A 17,029-nucleotide genomic window follows, 5' to 3' on the forward strand; every position below is an offset into this window, starting at 1 on the left:
AGAGGCCCAAGGGGGGAAGATGCCAGCTCCTCTCCCTGAGATGCGCATGTTTTCGGGAGGGCAGGGAGAATTGGGGGGTGGGGTGGGGGGCCGCCCCGTGGCCGGCGGGAACATATGTGCACGTTCTCAGTGACCACAGCTGCCGTGGAGCCGTCCTTAACAATGCTCCCGGGCTCGGAGGGTAAATCTTCTCATTTGTTTGAAAAAGAGAAAGAGGGAACCCTCACTATCTTTACATTGAGTTTGGATCCCGAGCAGGAGGGAGGTGGGAAGGGAGAGGGATTTAGGCGAGCGGGATTTTCTCCCAGGCCTCTCAGCATGTGGACACGCAGATCAATTTCTTATCCTGCGTTCAGCTGGACACTGGGTTAGAGACTGTGTTGATCAAGACGTCCCCTCCTGTTTCGTATCATGTAACGCGTTCATTGCAGCCACTGAGCCTAAATTACTGTTTGCTTTCTTTCTGCCTGCCTTTTTTTCCCTCCCCCCCGCCCCCCGCCCCCGAAATGGTAAGAACTTGTGTAAGGATGGAGTTAGTTTATCCGTGCTAATGCTTTGATTTTTCTTTTCTCTTTCTCTCTGCCACAGTAGGTAACCAGTTAGGGGCCTTGGTACATCAAAGGTAAGCAGTGGGTTATGTTTTATTATTTATTGATCATTTCTAATTGTTTATTGATCCACCATCTGTACTTGAGTGTTAGCAAGTCAGAGGTTGAGAGTGTGAAAAACCAGGAGCTAGATTTCTTTAAGGCTCAGGGTTTTTTGTTTTTTGTTTTTGTTTTTTTTAAATAGTCCTTTCCCAGACACTGGAAGCTCGAGGGATAAATGAACAGGGAGTATTAAAAATCAGCCACTATTGTATGTAAACTCAATGGACCTCTAGGATGTGGGAGCTGCTTTTTTTTCTCTGTCCACCTACTTCTAATTTAAAAGGAGAGACTGTGAAATTTTCCATCCTGATTTGACGGCTTTCCCCATGTTTTGAGAACCCTTAACGTCTTCATCTGAGCAAACGCGTCCCGAAGAAGCGTGAGTCACTGGGCTTTCACAGGATAAAGCTTGTGATTCACAAGGAGTCGTGGGCCTGGGAGGGCAGAAGCCCAGGGCCCACCCCGTGCCCTTGCAGCAGGGACTTGCCAGAGAACCTTGGAGAAGTGCCCATGTGACCCCCTGCCTCAGTTTACCTTCATAGCCTTCCCTTACAGACTGGGGATTTAGAGAGATACACAGGCCTCTGGGCTTTAAACAGACCAGTCTCTGTAAGGTGCAGTGTTTGCAGTCACAACGTTATCCTTTAAAAAGAATGAAATACACAGGAAAGCCTGGGACAGTGTCTCTTTCCTCACGGATGAAATTCTGTGCTGTGCATCAGTTACTGTAACACATTATCCTTCATTTTCACCAGCAACGATACAGCTGTGTCCTCTTGTGTGCTGCACAAATGTTGGGGGCTTTCTAGAAATCCTCAGGCACCAGTCAACCAGAAGATTTAGCCTGGGTTTTGCCGTTGCTGTGTTACTGGTTTGCTTTGTTTTTTAATGAACTAAGATAGTTTAAACGACGTTGTTAGTATCAGACGTCACTCTCCCATAAAGCCTTTTATAGAATTTTACTTTCCAAGATGTCCGTACTTTGTGCATTAGACAAGCTTCGGCCCCGCAAGTCAGATGGAGCTTTGTCTCCAGGGAGCCCTGAGCAGCCAGCCCCTCTTCACACACTTCTTCCTCAAAGAGGGTCGGCTCTCACCGTCCTGAGGGCGGAGGACCTGCGTGAGTTTTGCGACAATTTGTATTACGATAGCGTTGAACCCCGTCAGTAAATTCCCCAGTAACCCCTGTTGGGAATAGACAGCAGGTGCCATGCACACGAGCCGCAGTCTCGTGGCTGCACGTATGGGAGCACCGTCACCCTCCACCCCAGCCAGGAAACCCTTCCCACGGGGACCCCGCGCCTCTTTCCGGATGTGTTGGGCCCGCCGAGGCTTGGCGTTTTTGTCCGCGGTTTACTGATTTAGGAAGCTGGAATTGCCTGATTTCGGGCTGAGCTCCAGTAAGTACCCCAAGAGCCAGAGAGGATCCCTGCACACTTATAAACCGGGGGAGGTGAGCCCTGGGAGGCGAAGGCTGTTAGCTCTCATCAGACTGACACGCTGGCAAGTGCTACTTACGCTATTGAGTTCCTTCCAAGTGCCACACTTGCCCTAAAAACGTGCGTTTTATTCGATCCTTTCCGTGATGGGTAAAAATCCAGCTGTGCGAGAGATGTTTAAAAATGCTTATTACCCTTTTTTCTTTTGAAACTACTTGCATTTAGCATCCTCCTAAGGTAAATGTTTAGATTTGATTGCTTTCTGGGGCGTCGGGCAAATTGGATATTGTCCGCAATACACTATATGGCAAATCGGAAGGTTTGTTTGAAAGAACCAGCACGGTAGTTGTTTTAAAAAAAAAAAAAAAAAAGTGAAAAACAACCCAACAGGTAAAGGACGGGATAGCGTTTAACGGAAGGAAGTACCTGATTATTCCGTCCTGGTCAGCACTGATTAGGCCTCTGTTGGATGCCGGTTCCATTGGGAGTATCTCACCCTAAACATCAGATACATTAGAGGGAGGCCAGAAAACAAGAAGAAGATTGGGAAACGGGGAATGTTGAAGAGATGTTGAATATCTGTATCCAGAAAGGAGGCCAGAAGAGAAAGCTAAACTCACTCTGCAAGCCCCAAAGAATGTTTTGAGCGTTAGGCAATACTGAGAAGAAAAGGCAGTTGTTAGGAGAGTTGACGGTTTCGTGAAAAATCAGAGGTTTCTTCCTCTGACACAAGGAGAGAGGAGGCTTGGGTCTTTTCGAGAAGTGATTGACCGGAGAGGGTCCATCAGACGGCGCTCTTTTCTCGAGGGCTGTGGCCTTGGTGGCCCAGTCGGCACGGTTCATTTTAAGTCTCTATCTTCCAGCCTTGCCCGTACGGGAAATTTGGGGAAAACCTAAAGTGGCTGTGAATTTCTTTATTCTATATGTTTTTCCAAAATGTTCTTTGTTTTTAGGGCAGTGATAACAGAAGAATTCAAAGTGCCTGATAAAATGGTTGGATTTAGTAAGTATCCGCATTATCTCCTTGCCCTGATTAACCTTGCGGTGTGACTGTCACTGTGGTAGAATGCTTTGCACAGTGTGTCCCCCAGAGCCCCGAAGTGCTGTGGGTCTCTCTCCAGGCTGAGAGAGATTCGTGGGTCCCTCCCTTCCCACCCCCACCCCTGTCCTCCTCCCCACCGCACCCCTCTCTACAGTTCAGCTGGAGTACCCTGTATTTGTCTGCTGTGTTTCACCTGTGATTTTTTTCCATGGGCTCACCAAGGCCACCCTGATTTGTAGTGCTGCGAGCCAAGTGTAAATGTTTGCTGAGTTAATTAAGTCATTCATGCATGGCTAAAGATGGAACCGGGGGCACGTTCTGACCTTGTTCAATTTGTTTCAGTTATCGGCAGGGGAGGTGAGCAGATTTCACGGATTCAAGCAGAATCTGGTTGCAAAATTCAGATTGCTTCAGGTAAGGCTTCTTTTTTTCGTAGATCTCAGTTTGGTAGAAATCAGTGTTTTGCCAAGTTTCCCAGATTCATTACCTTTGCTCGTTACTTAGAAGTCTGGGGGCCTGGGTAAGTATATGGGATTGCTGTTTTCCTTGTACTTTTGGAGCCGGACTCCCAGATGAGAACCAGAAAAACCAGGGCAAAAGCAGGCCCAGACACGAGGCCCTCCGCAGTTCCGTGGCTCCTCGTGGCCCCCGCCAGACGCCTGCTGCCCTAGGATCTCTGTTTTCTGCACCAGGATGTGATGCCAGACGGCGGGGCCCGGATGAGTGCTGGGGCTCTGGGATCACTCCTGGGGTCTGCCCACCAGCTTCCCTGCAGTGGGACCGCCCTGGCCAGCTGGGGGTTCTGGCTAAATGAGCATGTGTTAAACGCAGTCCAGGACCCTCCCCAGCTGGGTCCGTTTCGACCATGCGACATGGAGAGAGACAGATTGCGGAAGAAACGCTTTTATTAATAGGTCTAACGACGAATTTGCATTTGTTCTCTTTCCATAGTGGAGGAGGGGCTTTGGAGGAGGACAGTGCGCTAGAGAAGGTGTTATCCACTGAAAAGATACATATTACAGTGTCCTGAGGGCAGCAATTGGTGTTAGTTGTCCTTTTTTTTTTTTTTTTTTTTTTTTTTTTTGAGTGAGAATTTTGAGAGGCAGCTTTTTTTTAGGAATAAAGTAAAGCATTGTGTGGTGTTGGAAAGCAAGCTTTTCCTGTGTGGTCACATGGCCCGGAACTAGTTCCACGGAGATGCCCCCGACGTCTCAGGGTAGCTTTGCAGTCGCGGTGAGATCATCCGGAGGTGCAGACCGTTAAATCCCTCGCTAGGGAGCCACCGGGCCGCTTGGGAACAGGCGACCTGAAGCCGCTCTGCGAGCGGAGAAACTGAGGAAGAGCGGGTTACGGGGCTCAGGCCCTCCTTGGCACAGAGACGGGTCCGAAACGAAGCAGGACTGGTCATTAGGGCCCACTCGGCCACCTCTGCCATGTCCTCCCACTTCCCCTGCAGAACTTGTTTCGACTTTGAGAACCTAGGGTGGCACTCCCAGCTTACTGTTCTGCCCGCGGGCGGAAGCAGACCGTCTTTTTCTGGGACCCGGGCTTCTGTGGGGCCGGCGTAGGAGCCAGCCCAGAGAGGCAGTCTGTACGTGGGGCAAAGGCGCACAGCGGCCTGGCGCCCACCAACACACCTCCTCTTCTTGGTTCTTCTTATAGAGAGTTCTGGGATTCCAGAGAGGCCCTGTGTACTTACCGGAACCCCAGAAAGTATTGAGTAAGTTTATTTTATTTACTTTTTCCTTGTACTCTTCTTCTTCCTTCCCCACGTGGGGAGAAACGGAAGGGCAAAACTGTCACTGAGCACGGTGGATCTGTGCCGCGGCCCGGCCATGACAGCAGGCGCTCCTGCGGAGAAGGGTCCGGGCGGCTGCCACGCCAGGGGAGTTTCCTGTTGAACGCACGCGGTGGCGCGTTTCGGTCCAATCCCACAGAGTTTCTGGCGGCTGTCCTAACATCTCCTTCCTACACCAGGTCCCTTAAGAGCGTGCACTCACCCCACCCGAATGCTCTAGTCAGCCTTCTTCTTCCTTGGCGCTATCTCCTTTGCCCGAGCAGGTCTGCATTCGTGAGCCCGTCACTTCGGGAACCAGGGGGACGTGCCGGCACCAGGTCTTTTGCCTGGGCCGGTCCCCCTGCCCTTCCGACACTTGCGAACCAAACGAATTGACTCTCGGTGGCCGTGGCTCCACTCGGGGGGCTGTATGGACTGATCAGAGGGCATCTTGGCTTTCGGGGCCCTGGCAACCACCTGACGTTGCTTGCCGCCCCTGGGCCACCCGAGCCCCGAGCCTCGTATCAGATGCAGGCCTCGTCGATCCGACAGCCTCCTAGGGGACAGGGAGGTACTAACTTCCAGTCTGCTCGCTTCCCTCTTTTCGATCCGCTGAGTGGCGTCGCACTTGGGGACGGGGGTGCCGAGATTATGTCTGGCTCAAAAGACAGGGCTGTTTCATCGTCTCCATTTCTCCGGGAGTCCAGATGAGTTTAAATTCTCTTGTTCTGCCGTCGCATTGCAAGCAGCGAACCAGAATAAAGATTGCCGGCAGGTGTGCATTCTAGGGCACGCGGGATGGCTTTGCTGGAGTCACGGCATTTTTCTTCCAACACAGGTTAATTTAGCACACTAGCAAAATACTAAAAAGCCGCTAAGCTGAGAAGACCCGCAGGCCGATTCTGCACACAGAGGCTCAGGACTCCCAGAGGCAACGTCTGTTTCCCACCTTACTCTTCTAACCGTTCTGCGTCTCTTCTCCCCGGGCCTTCGGGGTAACAGGATTGTAACTTCAGGACAGTACAGCCAGCCTGCGTAGTAGCTGAATTCTTCCCTATTGGAGGAACCAAAAAATAGGTTGTACGTGGTGGTTTAGAGAATAAACAGTGAAAACAAAACAAAAGCCAGCCAGGGGAGATTCTGGTGCAGAAAAGGCAGTTGCCCCATCAGGTGGCCTCGGTGGGTTGGGTGGTACTGGTTGAACACTGCGGCTTCCCTCCCCCGCCTCCAGATAAACCGGCACCAGACAGCATCGCAGGGAAAAGCAGGGTCCTGAAAATCCAGCCGGAAAAGCTCAGAGCAGGCGTTTGTGACTCTACAGCCGCACCAGCGTCCTGCCTCCTCCCTCTCCCACCCCTCGAGACCAAACTGGCGGTTCACGGCCTTTGCTCAAAAGTCGTAGATGGGGCGCCTGGGGGGCTCATTCGGTCGAGCGTCCGACTTCGGCTCGGGTCACGATCTCATGGTTCGGGCACGCGTTCGGGCACCGCGTCGGGCACTGCTGACGGCTCAGATCCTGGAGCCTGCTTCCGATTCTGTGTCTCCCTCTGTCTCTGCCCCTCCCCCACTCACACTCTGTCTCTCTCTCAAAAATAAATAAAGATTAAAAAAAAAAGTCGAGCAGGTTGGTTAGGGAGAACACCTTTGGAGTCTGGGAATTCGGATGGTGATTACTAACCCTCGCTTTCTTTCCTCCCGTCTCGTCTCTCGCTGCTCTCTCCTGCCCATATTTAACCAGTGTCATCCTGAGTGTCTACTCTGGGGGAAGCGTCATGCCGGACTGGGGAGCAGAGGGAGCAAAGGTGGTCTCTGCCCCCATAGCGGCTGACATTTCTGATAGGAGACGAGACACGTGTGTGAAGTGACTGCCAGACAGCAGCACGAGCAGAGGGCAGGCTGGAAGGGGCTGTGTTGGAACACTGGCGTGTGGTGTGGGTCGCTTTTAAATTCCAGCCCAGTGGCGTGGCGGATGGCAGAGACCTCCCGGGTTGTGGGGGCAGGAGCTGGAGCTGGATGGAGGGCTGCCTTGACTCCTTCGTGTTCTTCCCCCCGGTGCTGTTTCCCCTTCGTGGGTGCCTAGCGCATTCATTTAATGCTCCTTCTCTTGTGATTCTCTTCCCGCCCAAAGACAAGCCAAACGGCTCCTGGGGCAGATTGTGGATCGCTGTCGGAATGGACCTGGCTTTCATAACGACATAGACGGCAATAGCACCATCCAGGAAATTCTTATCCCCGCGTCTAAAGTGGGTCTGGTCATCGGCAAAGGAGGGGAAACAATAAAGCAGCTGCAGGTAGGTGAGCCCTTAGCACAGCGGCGCTTAAACAGACCTTCCAGCATCGCCGGACAGATGCTTTTCTGAACATTTACCCTGGCCAGGCCTGAGGCCCGCCGTGATGCCGAGTCCTGCAGCTCCCCGAACTTAACCACGGCCTTGGGGCAGTGACGCTCTGCTAGGATTTTACCACCAAATGACCACATCTCAGATGAAAAGGCTGTGTCCAGAGCTGGGGCTCTTAGCCAGCCGTACGCCCCCTCGTTACCTGTGTGATCTCAAATACGTTTCTGTGTATCTCGAGGACTCGGGAGTCCTCGTCCGTAAAGGCAGGGAAGTGCCTGCCTCACTGTTGTCCAGAAGCTGAAATGATACTCGTGATTTTATGTTTGTTCAAGACCCCAGCCCAGAGCCTGCTACTGAGCAGATGCTCCGTGGATGTTAGCTGCTTCTGTTCCAGGATCCCCCATCAGAGACCTGGGGAGCCAAACGTGTTTCGGAATTGAACAGCCCCGGCAAGTTCCGGGACCGCACCCTGTAATCCGATGCCTGTTTCCATAGCCAAACACAATGACGGTCACGCTCAGTGAGGGAAGGGTCTAGAAATAGGCTTCCGTGACCTCAGGCTGGCTTTGCTGCCAAATGAGTTAGGAGCAGACTTTTATTTCCGAACTTTTGGGCTTTCGAAGTGGCAGGTCAGGGGTCCCGGTCCACCGTGGGTGCCCTCTCGTGGCCCAGGCTCCGGACAGGTGGCACGCTTGTGCGTGGGCTCCAGAGCTCTGGAAGCCGGAACCCGCCTGCTGCTCCCTCCCTCCCGCTCTGGAAGTCCCGGCGACTTGCTGTCAGAGCCCGCCCAGCAGTGAACGAGAGAAACGGTCGCACCCGCTTCTCAGAGCTGCACACCAGCCCCAGCGAGAGGACGTCCACGCAGGGCCCTACATAAAAATTGCTCACTGAACTGGGATCTTCTGGGGACCAGGAAAGGAGGAGGGTTTGGGGAACCGGTTTTCCGTCTCGCGCTTGGAGGCTCTCTGGCGTGGCCTGTATGCCGGCATCCTCGGGGACAGCGCCTCGTGGTGGGTGGGACGTGGCCCAGCCCTGCTCCTCGTGCGGCACTGCATTCTCCTTCGTGGCGGTGAGGGCCATACCGCGTGCTGCCCCCACAGGAGCGGACCGGTGTGAAAATGGTCATGATCCAGGACGGCCCGTTGCCTACGGGAGCAGACAAGCCTCTCCGCATCACCGGGGACCCGTTCAAAGTACAGGTAGGAAAGACACCGTGAATCGGGCAGGCCCCGGGTGTGGGGGTATCACCTGGTAGGACGTGCAGGGCTTTTACATCATTCGGGAAGTTCGAAAACTGGATGGTCCCTTATTTAAGGTCAGCCGTTGTCCCAAACCAGGTGTGATGGTGGAAGGGCTCGGGGGTTGTACTGCCTACACCAGAGCCACTGGCCACAGGCAGCCATTTAAATGAACTCGGATTCAGTGATCGAGCTCCTCGTTCACGCTGGCCATATTTGAGAGCCCAGGGGCCCCATGAGGATGGTGGCTGTGTTATGGGTCACTTACCCATAAACGAAGATGGTTTTGTTGCACCGATTGGATGCAGTTTTCCACGTGGTGGCCTGTGGGTCCCCTCGGGTGCCGGCTCTGTTTGGCTCTTCCTCGCTTGTTCTCTCTCGGCCCGTTTTCGCAAGGCCTCCGGCTCAGGCAGGAGGTGAGCACCCCACGGGCACGTGTGTGTCCTCGTAGCAAGAGTCCTGTGCCCTGAGCTCCTAGCCCCAGAGGGCAGCCCGTTTCCGAAAGCAGGGAGGGGCTTAGCTGGAAACCGTCATGACCTGAGCTGAAGGGGCGGCTCCACCGTCCATAACCGTCACCATACAGGGTTATTATAGCATTATCGACTGGACCCCCTATGCTGTACTACTCAACTCCGTGACTTATTTATTTCATAAGTGCAAGTTCGTGCCTCTTAATCCCCTTCACCTATTTATTTTATTTTTTTTTTATTTAAAAAATTTTTTTTTTCAACGTTTATTTATTTTTGGGACAGAGAGACAGAGCATGAACGGGGGAGGGGCAGAGAGAGAGGGAGACACAGAATCGGAAACAGGCTCCAGGCTCCGAGCCATCAGCCCAGAGCCCGCCGCGGGGCTCGAACTCCCGGACCGCGAGATCGTGACCTGGCTGAAGTCGGACGCTTCGCCGACCGCGCCACCCAGGCGCCCCTTCACCTATTTATTTTTGAGAGAGCCTGAGTGTGTGCGCGAGCAGGGGAGGGGCAGAGAGAGAGGGAGACAGAGGATCTGAAGCGGGGTCTGTGCTGACAGCAGAGAGCCTGATGTGGGGCTTGAACCCACAAACCATGGATCGTGACCTGAGCTGAAGTCGGTTGCTTAACCGACCGAGCCACTCAGGAGCCCCTGTAGAATAATGGTTTTAAAACAGGATTGAGGGCCAGTGATTAGAACGGTCTCTTTCCGTAGGCTCCAGTCAGGGACACAGCCCTTCCCACCCTTCAGGTGGGCCCAGGTCCCCCAGGGGCCTTTCCTCCCAGGGCTTTTCACCTCTTCAGTTGCTTGCAGGTGGGCTTGCCTTCTCTGTTGGAACTTCTGGTTCTTTTATGAAAAGAATACCAGAGCAAAGAGCTTATTTTGTTAACGCTTCAGAAATTTGCAGGAGAATAACTACAACAGGTTTTTAGCATTTTTTTATTTGAAAATTGTCTCTTTGCTATATTTAGTATAAATTATTGTTCATTTGTTTTCTCTCTGTCCCCAACTTAAGAAAAAAATTTTTTTAACGTTCTTATTTATTTTTGAGAGCCGGAGTGTGAGTGGGGGAGGGGCAGAGAGAGAGGGAGACACAGAATCCGAAGCAGGCCCCAGGCTCTGAGCTGTCAGCACAGAGCCCGACGACGCGGGGCTCGAACCCATGAGCCTCGAGATCACGACCCGAGCTGAAGTCGTATGCTCAACTGCCTGAGCCACCCAGGTACCCCTCCCCCATTTTAAAAAAAGTTTTATTTTTTTTTTTAATGTTTGCTCATTTTTGAAAGAGACAGAGCACAGAAGACAGAGCACAAGCAGGGGTGGGGCGGAGAGAGAGGGGGACACAGAATCAATCCGAAGCAGGCTCCAGGCTCCGAGCCGTCAGTATGGAGCCCGACGTGGGGCTGGAACTCACGAACCACGAGATCATGACCTGAGTCGAAGTCGGACACTTAAGCGACTGAGCCACCCCGGCGCCCATATCCTCCCCCACTTTTTATCATGAGAAACTTCAAGCTTACAGACACGTTGAAAAGAGAGAAGAGTGAGCACCTGTGTAGCCCCATCCGGCCTGTCATTTTACCACACTTGTGTCTGTGCGTGTGTGTGTGTGTGTGTGTGTGTGTGTTATTTATTCACTTACGTCTTCCTTGCCAGTTGTAAGTTAGTGGCGGGTGTCAAAACTGTCCGCCCGTAGATCCTGCAACACGTCTCTCCTGCGAACTAACTTCCGCAAAACCAGGCCTAAGAACGTAACAGCAGTCCCCTAACATCCTCTTACAGCCTGTCTGTACTCCCTATTTCTCCAAATGTCAGAAGACTTTAATCGCTATTTTGGGGACTTTCTGGTTTGGTTTGGGTTTACCAGAACCAGGGTGCAGTGTGGGCTCCCGCATGACCTTGAGCTGTTCTGCACGGCTGGTGCTTAGGGCAGATTCCCGTGGGGCCGGCTGGGCTTCAGTGCGTTTGTGGGGAGAGGAAGGACGTGCCTCCAGGATTGCCAGGCCTGGGAGGCAGTCTTGCCTGTATTTGGGGTATTTGATCTCTGGGTACTAGCAGGTCTTTCCGGGCTCCCTGGGCTGGCCTTTTCCCTTTGTGTCCCTGTTGCTCCTCTGTGATGGGGTGTCTTGTAATGTCTTCTCTTCCGTGGAACCTGCCCACAGGGCTCTCCGAAAGAGACAGTGTGCCAAAATGCCTCAGGGCCGTCTTAAGCTCCGACCCAGCACAAATGTGCTGATCCGACTGTGGCTTAAAAGAGGGTGGGCCCTGGTCCGTGTGGGTATCTTGGGCAACGTAAGGAACACATCACCTACGATCTGATCGGTGTGACCCTCACTAGCCTTCCTCTGTCTCGTGTTGTTGTAATGCAAGAAGGGAGCTGTCCCACGGCCAAGCAAGCGCCTTCTGAGTCTTTCCGCCCAACTTAACAGGGTCTGATCTTGAAATTTCCCCTGGTGTCGTGTCTTTCCTTAGGGTTTTGTTTTCCGTAATGCCTTTGCTCTGTGTTTACGCAGCAAGCAAGGGAAATGGTATTGGAGATCATCCGGGAGAAGGACCAAGCTGACTTCCGAGGCGTCCGCGGTGACTTCAACGCCCGCGTGGGAGGAGGCAGCATAGAGGTATGCTTGACCGGCCGGCTGGTTAGTTAGTTCCCAGGCAGACGGGCCTAGCTTTGGGCCCAGCTTTCAGATCGTAGGCCACGCTTTGATCTCACCTTGGCAGCCGGGGGGCGGGTGTGAGGAAGGACCCAGCCGTAGGGGGAGGAGCCAGGCGGTGGGGGGCATAGCAGCCGTCCTGCATTGCAGGGAAATGGGCCATTCCTCTGGGTTGTGAGGTGTTCCTGCTGCCCAGGTGAGGACCAGAGCCCAGATTTTCTCAGTGCTCTGCGTCGTGATGTAGCCTGGCTTGGAAGAACGGGATGAGAAGCTTTCCTTTCGAATGAAATCTTGAGATCCACAGCCCCGTGGGTGGACCTTGCAAACGTCATGCTTAGTAGGATAAGCCAGATACAAAAGGATGAATACCGTGTGATTCCGCTTACGCGAGGTGCCTAGAATGGGCGAGTGCATAGAGACAGAATGGAGAGGAGAGGTGACCAGGGCTGACGGAAGGAGTCTCCGTTCAATAGAATACGGTGTTCTGGGGGCCAGCGATGAAAAGGTTTGGGGGATATAGAGACCGGTGATGGGTGCGTAACGTTGCAAGTGTTTAATGCCGCTGAACTGTATACTTAGGAATGGTTACGATGATAAAGACTGTGTTCTGTATATTTCACCGGACAAAAGAATGAAGGGCTGGGAAAACGTTTCACGGACCGTTAGTATAATCATTGTGCACGGTACATTTGTGCTTATTTCAGAGAATTGGGAAGATAAGGTTGCCATTTTTAACCTGTTTTTTGATAAGGTTTATCTTGCTTTGCTTCATTTTCGTAACTATTTCGATCGAATATACTTAAGAGGCAGGAATGCCATCGTCAACCATGGTATTTTTCCTTTTCCTAAGAGGGAGAAACGTGCTGCATTATATCATTTCCAGGAAGGCACTACAGTCAAAATCAAGTTGTCTGTTCTTTCTTTTCTTTGTCTTTTTTCCTTTTTTAATGTGCCCTTTAAGAAACAACCGATTTGCAGACAGCGCTGATCAGGTTCTGTTTCCCTGTGCTCGCAGGTGTCTGTGCCGAGGTTTGCTGTTGGGATTGTAATAGGAAGAAATGGGGAGATGATCAAAAAGATTCAGAATGATGCCGGGGTGAGGATTCAGTTCAAGCCAGGTTGGTTTTGATGACTCTCAAAAACCCTTAGTGCCGCGAAGCATTATAAACGCGCTTAACGAGACAAAGACTCTGTACTTAGCTCATGCGTGTGTTCTCTCCGTGCCCCCCTCCCCTATTCTATTACCAAAATACCAGTCCAGCTTTCTCTGGGCCCTCATGGCGTTTCCAACTTTCCATTTGGTCAAGTAAAGCCTTCAAAAAAAAAAAAAAAATCTGTTATTTTGACTTCATCATTTAAAGGTAAAACCATTTGAAAAAGGACTAATATCTTAAAACGAAGGACAGACAGTTCCTTAAATGTTGTAGATTTGCCTTCAGGAGCAAAATTATTTACATTGTCTTAATTTCCCTGAAGATGGGAAAACATTGCAGTGTGCTGATTTTTGGAAACATTGCCATACCTCAACTCTGCTTTCTTCCGCGTTAACTGCTTTTTGTTTCTGTAATGATATCTTTTTAAAATGGCTATAGCTTGGGGCGCCTGGGTGGCTCAGTCCGTTGAGTGTCCAACTTCGGCTCTGGTCATGATCTCACGGTTTGTGGGTTCGAGCCCCGTATTGGGCTTTGCACTGACAGCACAGAGCCTGCTTCAGATTCTCATCTCCCTCCCTCTCTCTGCCCCACCCCCACTCGCTCTCACAAATAAATAAAAAGATTAAAAATAATAATAAAATGGCTAGAATTGCATGAGAAGTGAGTGTTGGCATAGACGGTGTAAAAAGAGGTAGACACATACGTTTCTCTGCGCATTTGGTAGGAATATCGATCGCAAGTCAGACTGACCTTTGTTTCCAAGTTACATTTGGGCTTTTTCTAACCCAGTCTCTCCCTTTGTTCGGCAGACGATGGTGTTAGTCCGGAGAGAGCCGCACAAGTCATGGGGCCCCCAGATCGGTGTCAGCACGCAGCACACGTCATCAACGAGCTTATTCTTACAGCCCAGGTGAGTCCGGCTCTCTGGAGTTGGGACATGTCCCCTGCAAAAGCTGATAGTGCCAGCCAGGGTCTCGGGACAGCACCACAGAGCAGTCGCGCCCTCTCGGTCACATTCTGGAACCCAGGTCTCTTGTCGGTTGCCTGCCTCTGGGGGCACAGCCGGCAGCCTCTCTGCCTCTGCCCTTTTCCTGCCTTCCTGTTTTTTTTGGTGCTAGCTTCTCGCTCTCCTGACTTTATTGTCCCAGGATCTAGCTTTTGTTCATTTGGTAAGTTCCTGGCTGTGGGAACTATCTCGAGAAGTACAGTGCAGGTCGCCAGGTTTCCAGCCATCGGGTGCACTGGGCACAGGACTATTCGGCGAACTCCCATCTTCGCTTCAGAAAGCACTTCAGGACCCCCCAGGTCTTCGGGCTGCCTTCAGGCCCTGGATTCCGCACACATCTCTGTCTCGGGGACGTGAGCAGGCGTGTGTGACACCGTTAACATCTCCACCCGCGCCCCGGTTGTGAAGTGCCCTGGGAGTCGCTGTGGCCGAGCTGGGTCGGTCGGCATGTCCCCTGAGGGAAATTTCAAAACACCTAGAGCCGAAGAGAGAGGCATGGGATTGGACACCACAGCCCAGCTCTGCTGTGAGCCGCGCGAGCTGGGACCGGTCCCCGCATCTCCCTGGGCCGCGTCCTCTCCCCCGCAGACCGAGGGGTGCGCGTCGGGCCGTGCCGCCCGCGGGGTCCCCCAAGCCGTCAAGCGTCCGTGCTGAAGTTACGGGTTTATAGCCCCCTCCCCAGACTCCCCGAGTCAGCACACCTCGGAGAGGGGCTTGGGCTTCCTCTGGAGTTATGGGCGATTCTTAGGATCAGATGATCTCAGAAGAGAATCCCTCCGTGAGCCCAGCATCCTTTTTAGCAGAGAAGCGTCTACGGACCCGGAGCTGCGGAGGCACAAGCGGCACCTCCGAGAATCTGATACCTGCCGGGGAGTTGGCTCTGTGTGTGCATGCACGCGCGCGTGTGTGCGAGCGGGCACGCGTTTAACGTCCGTCCCTAAAATCGCCACGTTTACTCGCTGTTTGCGACTCGTAATAGCCGAGCGCAGGGAAAAAGGCACTCCAATCATCTCCGCTTTCTGCTGGTTTAGATTCTGGGTGAATGCTCCGTTTACTCTTTGTCAGCAGAGGCAGGTCTTGCCGAACGTTTGTCCGCTGTGTTGAACATCTGTTCAGCTTCTCCCTTCCGTGAAGGAGCTCTCAGCTGGACCAGGTTTGCCCTCAACAGATAAAGAAGATGAGGGGGCGCCTGGCTGGCTCAGTCGGTTAAGCCCCCGACTTCAGCTCAGGTCGTGACCTCATGGTTCGTGGGTTCGAGCCCCGCGTGGGGTTCTGTGCTGACAGCTCAGAGCCTGGAGCCTGCTTTGGATTCTGTGTCTCCCTCTCTCCCCCTCCCCCGCTTGCTCGCTCGCTCTCTCCCTCTCTGTCTCTCAAAAATGAACGTTAAAAAACCAAACCAGATAGAGAAGATTTTAAATGCTGCAGCTCCAGAGTGACTCAGAGGACCAGGACCTCCGATGAGATTGGCTGCCCCCGAGGGAAAGGAACCTTCTGCTGGGTGTTGGCCTAGGGTGTTGGCTGAGGGATGTGCTCTCTGCTGGGGGCGCAGCGTGAGGAGTCAGAGGCCGCTCCGCCCCCAAACCACGGGCCCAGCCGCGTGGCTTGTTCCCTCGGCCTCGGCGTGGAGGAGAAAACTGGCTCCTGATACCTGGACTGTAGGGCCCAGTCCCAAAGACTGCCCAGCAGAGGGGCGCTGGGCCTCAGACACCGGAGTTTATGTCTGACTGCCTGTTTTGGTTGGATGGTTCAGGGCTGTTTATGTAGCCGCCCACGTTAGCCTGCACACGTCCTCCCTGAACGCGCCTGTGATTGGTGTTAATTCCGGCTTTAAGAGAGCACTTCAGAATCTGAAATGTGAAAAGGTGCTCAGGTTCTAATGCGTGGCGTTGATTCCATCCCGTCACTTCACCTCCTCCCCGGAGATGAAAAGTGGTCCCGGTGGCAGTGGCAGAAATCGTCACTCGAGCTTTGCTTCCCTCCCAGGAAAGAGACGGCTTCGGAGGCCTCGCGGTGGCCAGAGGACGAGGCCGTGGCCGTGGCGACTGGAGCGTGGGTGCCCCCGGGGGCGTCCAGGAGATAACGTACACCGTGCCGGCGGATAAGTGCGGCCTCGTCATCGGCAAAGGTAAGGAGGAGGCACCGGGGTCTCCGACAGCAGACGGGTCCCGTACGGTCCCTCCAGAGCGCGCGGGCGGGTCTGTGTGCCGCACTCGACCCAACGTGCAGGGTCTGGGGCATCTGCTGCCTTCCGCGGGAACCCGACCGGGTCGGGTCTTCTCACGAACACGGGCAGAGCTAATCGTTGGCTCCCGTGTGTGAACAGACAGCGAGGAAGACCCACTGGCAGCAGAGCAGGCGCCGGTTGTGGGCGAGGGGCCTCTTGGCGTTTGCCGATCGACTGATCGGCGATTCGCTTCCCTCTGAGGAACTTAGAGGAACGGTTAAGATCGTTCCTCAAGTGAAGAGTGCCGTCCGACAAGCATGTCACTTCCGGTCCTTAGCGGGCGTGGGCACTTGGGCCCTGTGGACACGCGGGAGGATGGTGTTTTACGTTTTCGGCCCGTCTCCCGTGAGTAGCAGACACCCCGCGGAGGGGAAGAGAAAACTGATGGGATCGTGGTTTCTGGGCTTTGTAGAGAGTGTTAGCAAGAAACCCTCGTTGGCGGCTGGTGTGGCCCCTCTCCACCCTTCCCTGCGAGCAAGGGAAGAGCAGGCAGACATCGCTGCGGCGGCGAAGGTGTCTCCGTGAGGGTACCGTCCGTGGGCCCTCGGGGGAGCCTCGCCGGGGGCAGCACGTGCGCGTTTGACAACCTGTGGGGGACGCAGAGACAGGCTCCGCCCCAGGGTTTCTCCAGTGTCCGCGACCACCAGCCCTCCCTGACCTGTCGGAGACGTGCTAAGGATCCACGGCGCGTGATCCGAGAACGTCTCCAACGGGGAGCTGAGGCTGCCTTAGCGCGCGCTCGTGCGCCTGCGCGCGCCCTCCTGAGCCTCTCGGTCACCTTCTGGAGTCTGCGCTTAGCCCTGCCCGTGAAGTGTGTACGCGCTTGTGTGTGTGCTCTTGCCAAATGTTTATCTCCCGTCGTCTCTTAGATTGTTTACCTTTCGGAGGTGGCAGGAACGGCGTGGGTTCGTTTTAATTTCCCGGCAGGGGATACGTGCTGATGAGCTTTTAGTGGATACTATCAGCTGCCCAGATGCTGTGTTAAGTCAGAGCCGCCCCCCCGGACCATCGGCCTGGCTGCTGCGAGATGAAAACC

The 17,029-nt window shown here is 53.6% G+C and overlaps 1 protein-coding gene across 3 annotated transcripts in view; it reads left to right on the forward strand.

The window, feature by feature from the left end:
* Positions 1–17,029, forward strand: part of FUBP3 (far upstream element binding protein 3) — a 51,072-nt gene that overhangs the window by 23,820 nt on the left and 10,223 nt on the right. For 2 of the 3 annotated variants that reach the window (XM_047829449.1, XM_047829447.1), the window contains exons 3-12: positions 589–622; positions 3,042–3,091; positions 3,473–3,544; positions 4,793–4,850; positions 7,036–7,198; positions 8,347–8,445; positions 11,469–11,573; positions 12,625–12,727; positions 13,573–13,673; positions 15,753–15,894. In XM_047829449.1, the coding sequence (XP_047685405.1) occupies positions 589–622; positions 3,042–3,091; positions 3,473–3,544; positions 4,793–4,850; positions 7,036–7,198; positions 8,347–8,445; positions 11,469–11,573; positions 12,625–12,727; positions 13,573–13,673; positions 15,753–15,894 (927 nt within the window). The remainder of the gene's footprint in view (positions 1–588; positions 623–3,041; positions 3,092–3,472; positions 3,545–4,792; positions 4,851–7,035; positions 7,199–8,346; positions 8,446–11,468; positions 11,574–12,624; positions 12,728–13,572; positions 13,674–15,752; positions 15,895–17,029) is intronic. The other variant, XM_047829448.1, reaches the window with a different exon arrangement.

This window comes from Prionailurus viverrinus, chromosome D4, assembly GCF_022837055.1.
Source record: "Prionailurus viverrinus isolate Anna chromosome D4, UM_Priviv_1.0, whole genome shotgun sequence".
Taxonomy (NCBI): Eukaryota; Metazoa; Chordata; class Mammalia; order Carnivora; family Felidae; genus Prionailurus; species Prionailurus viverrinus.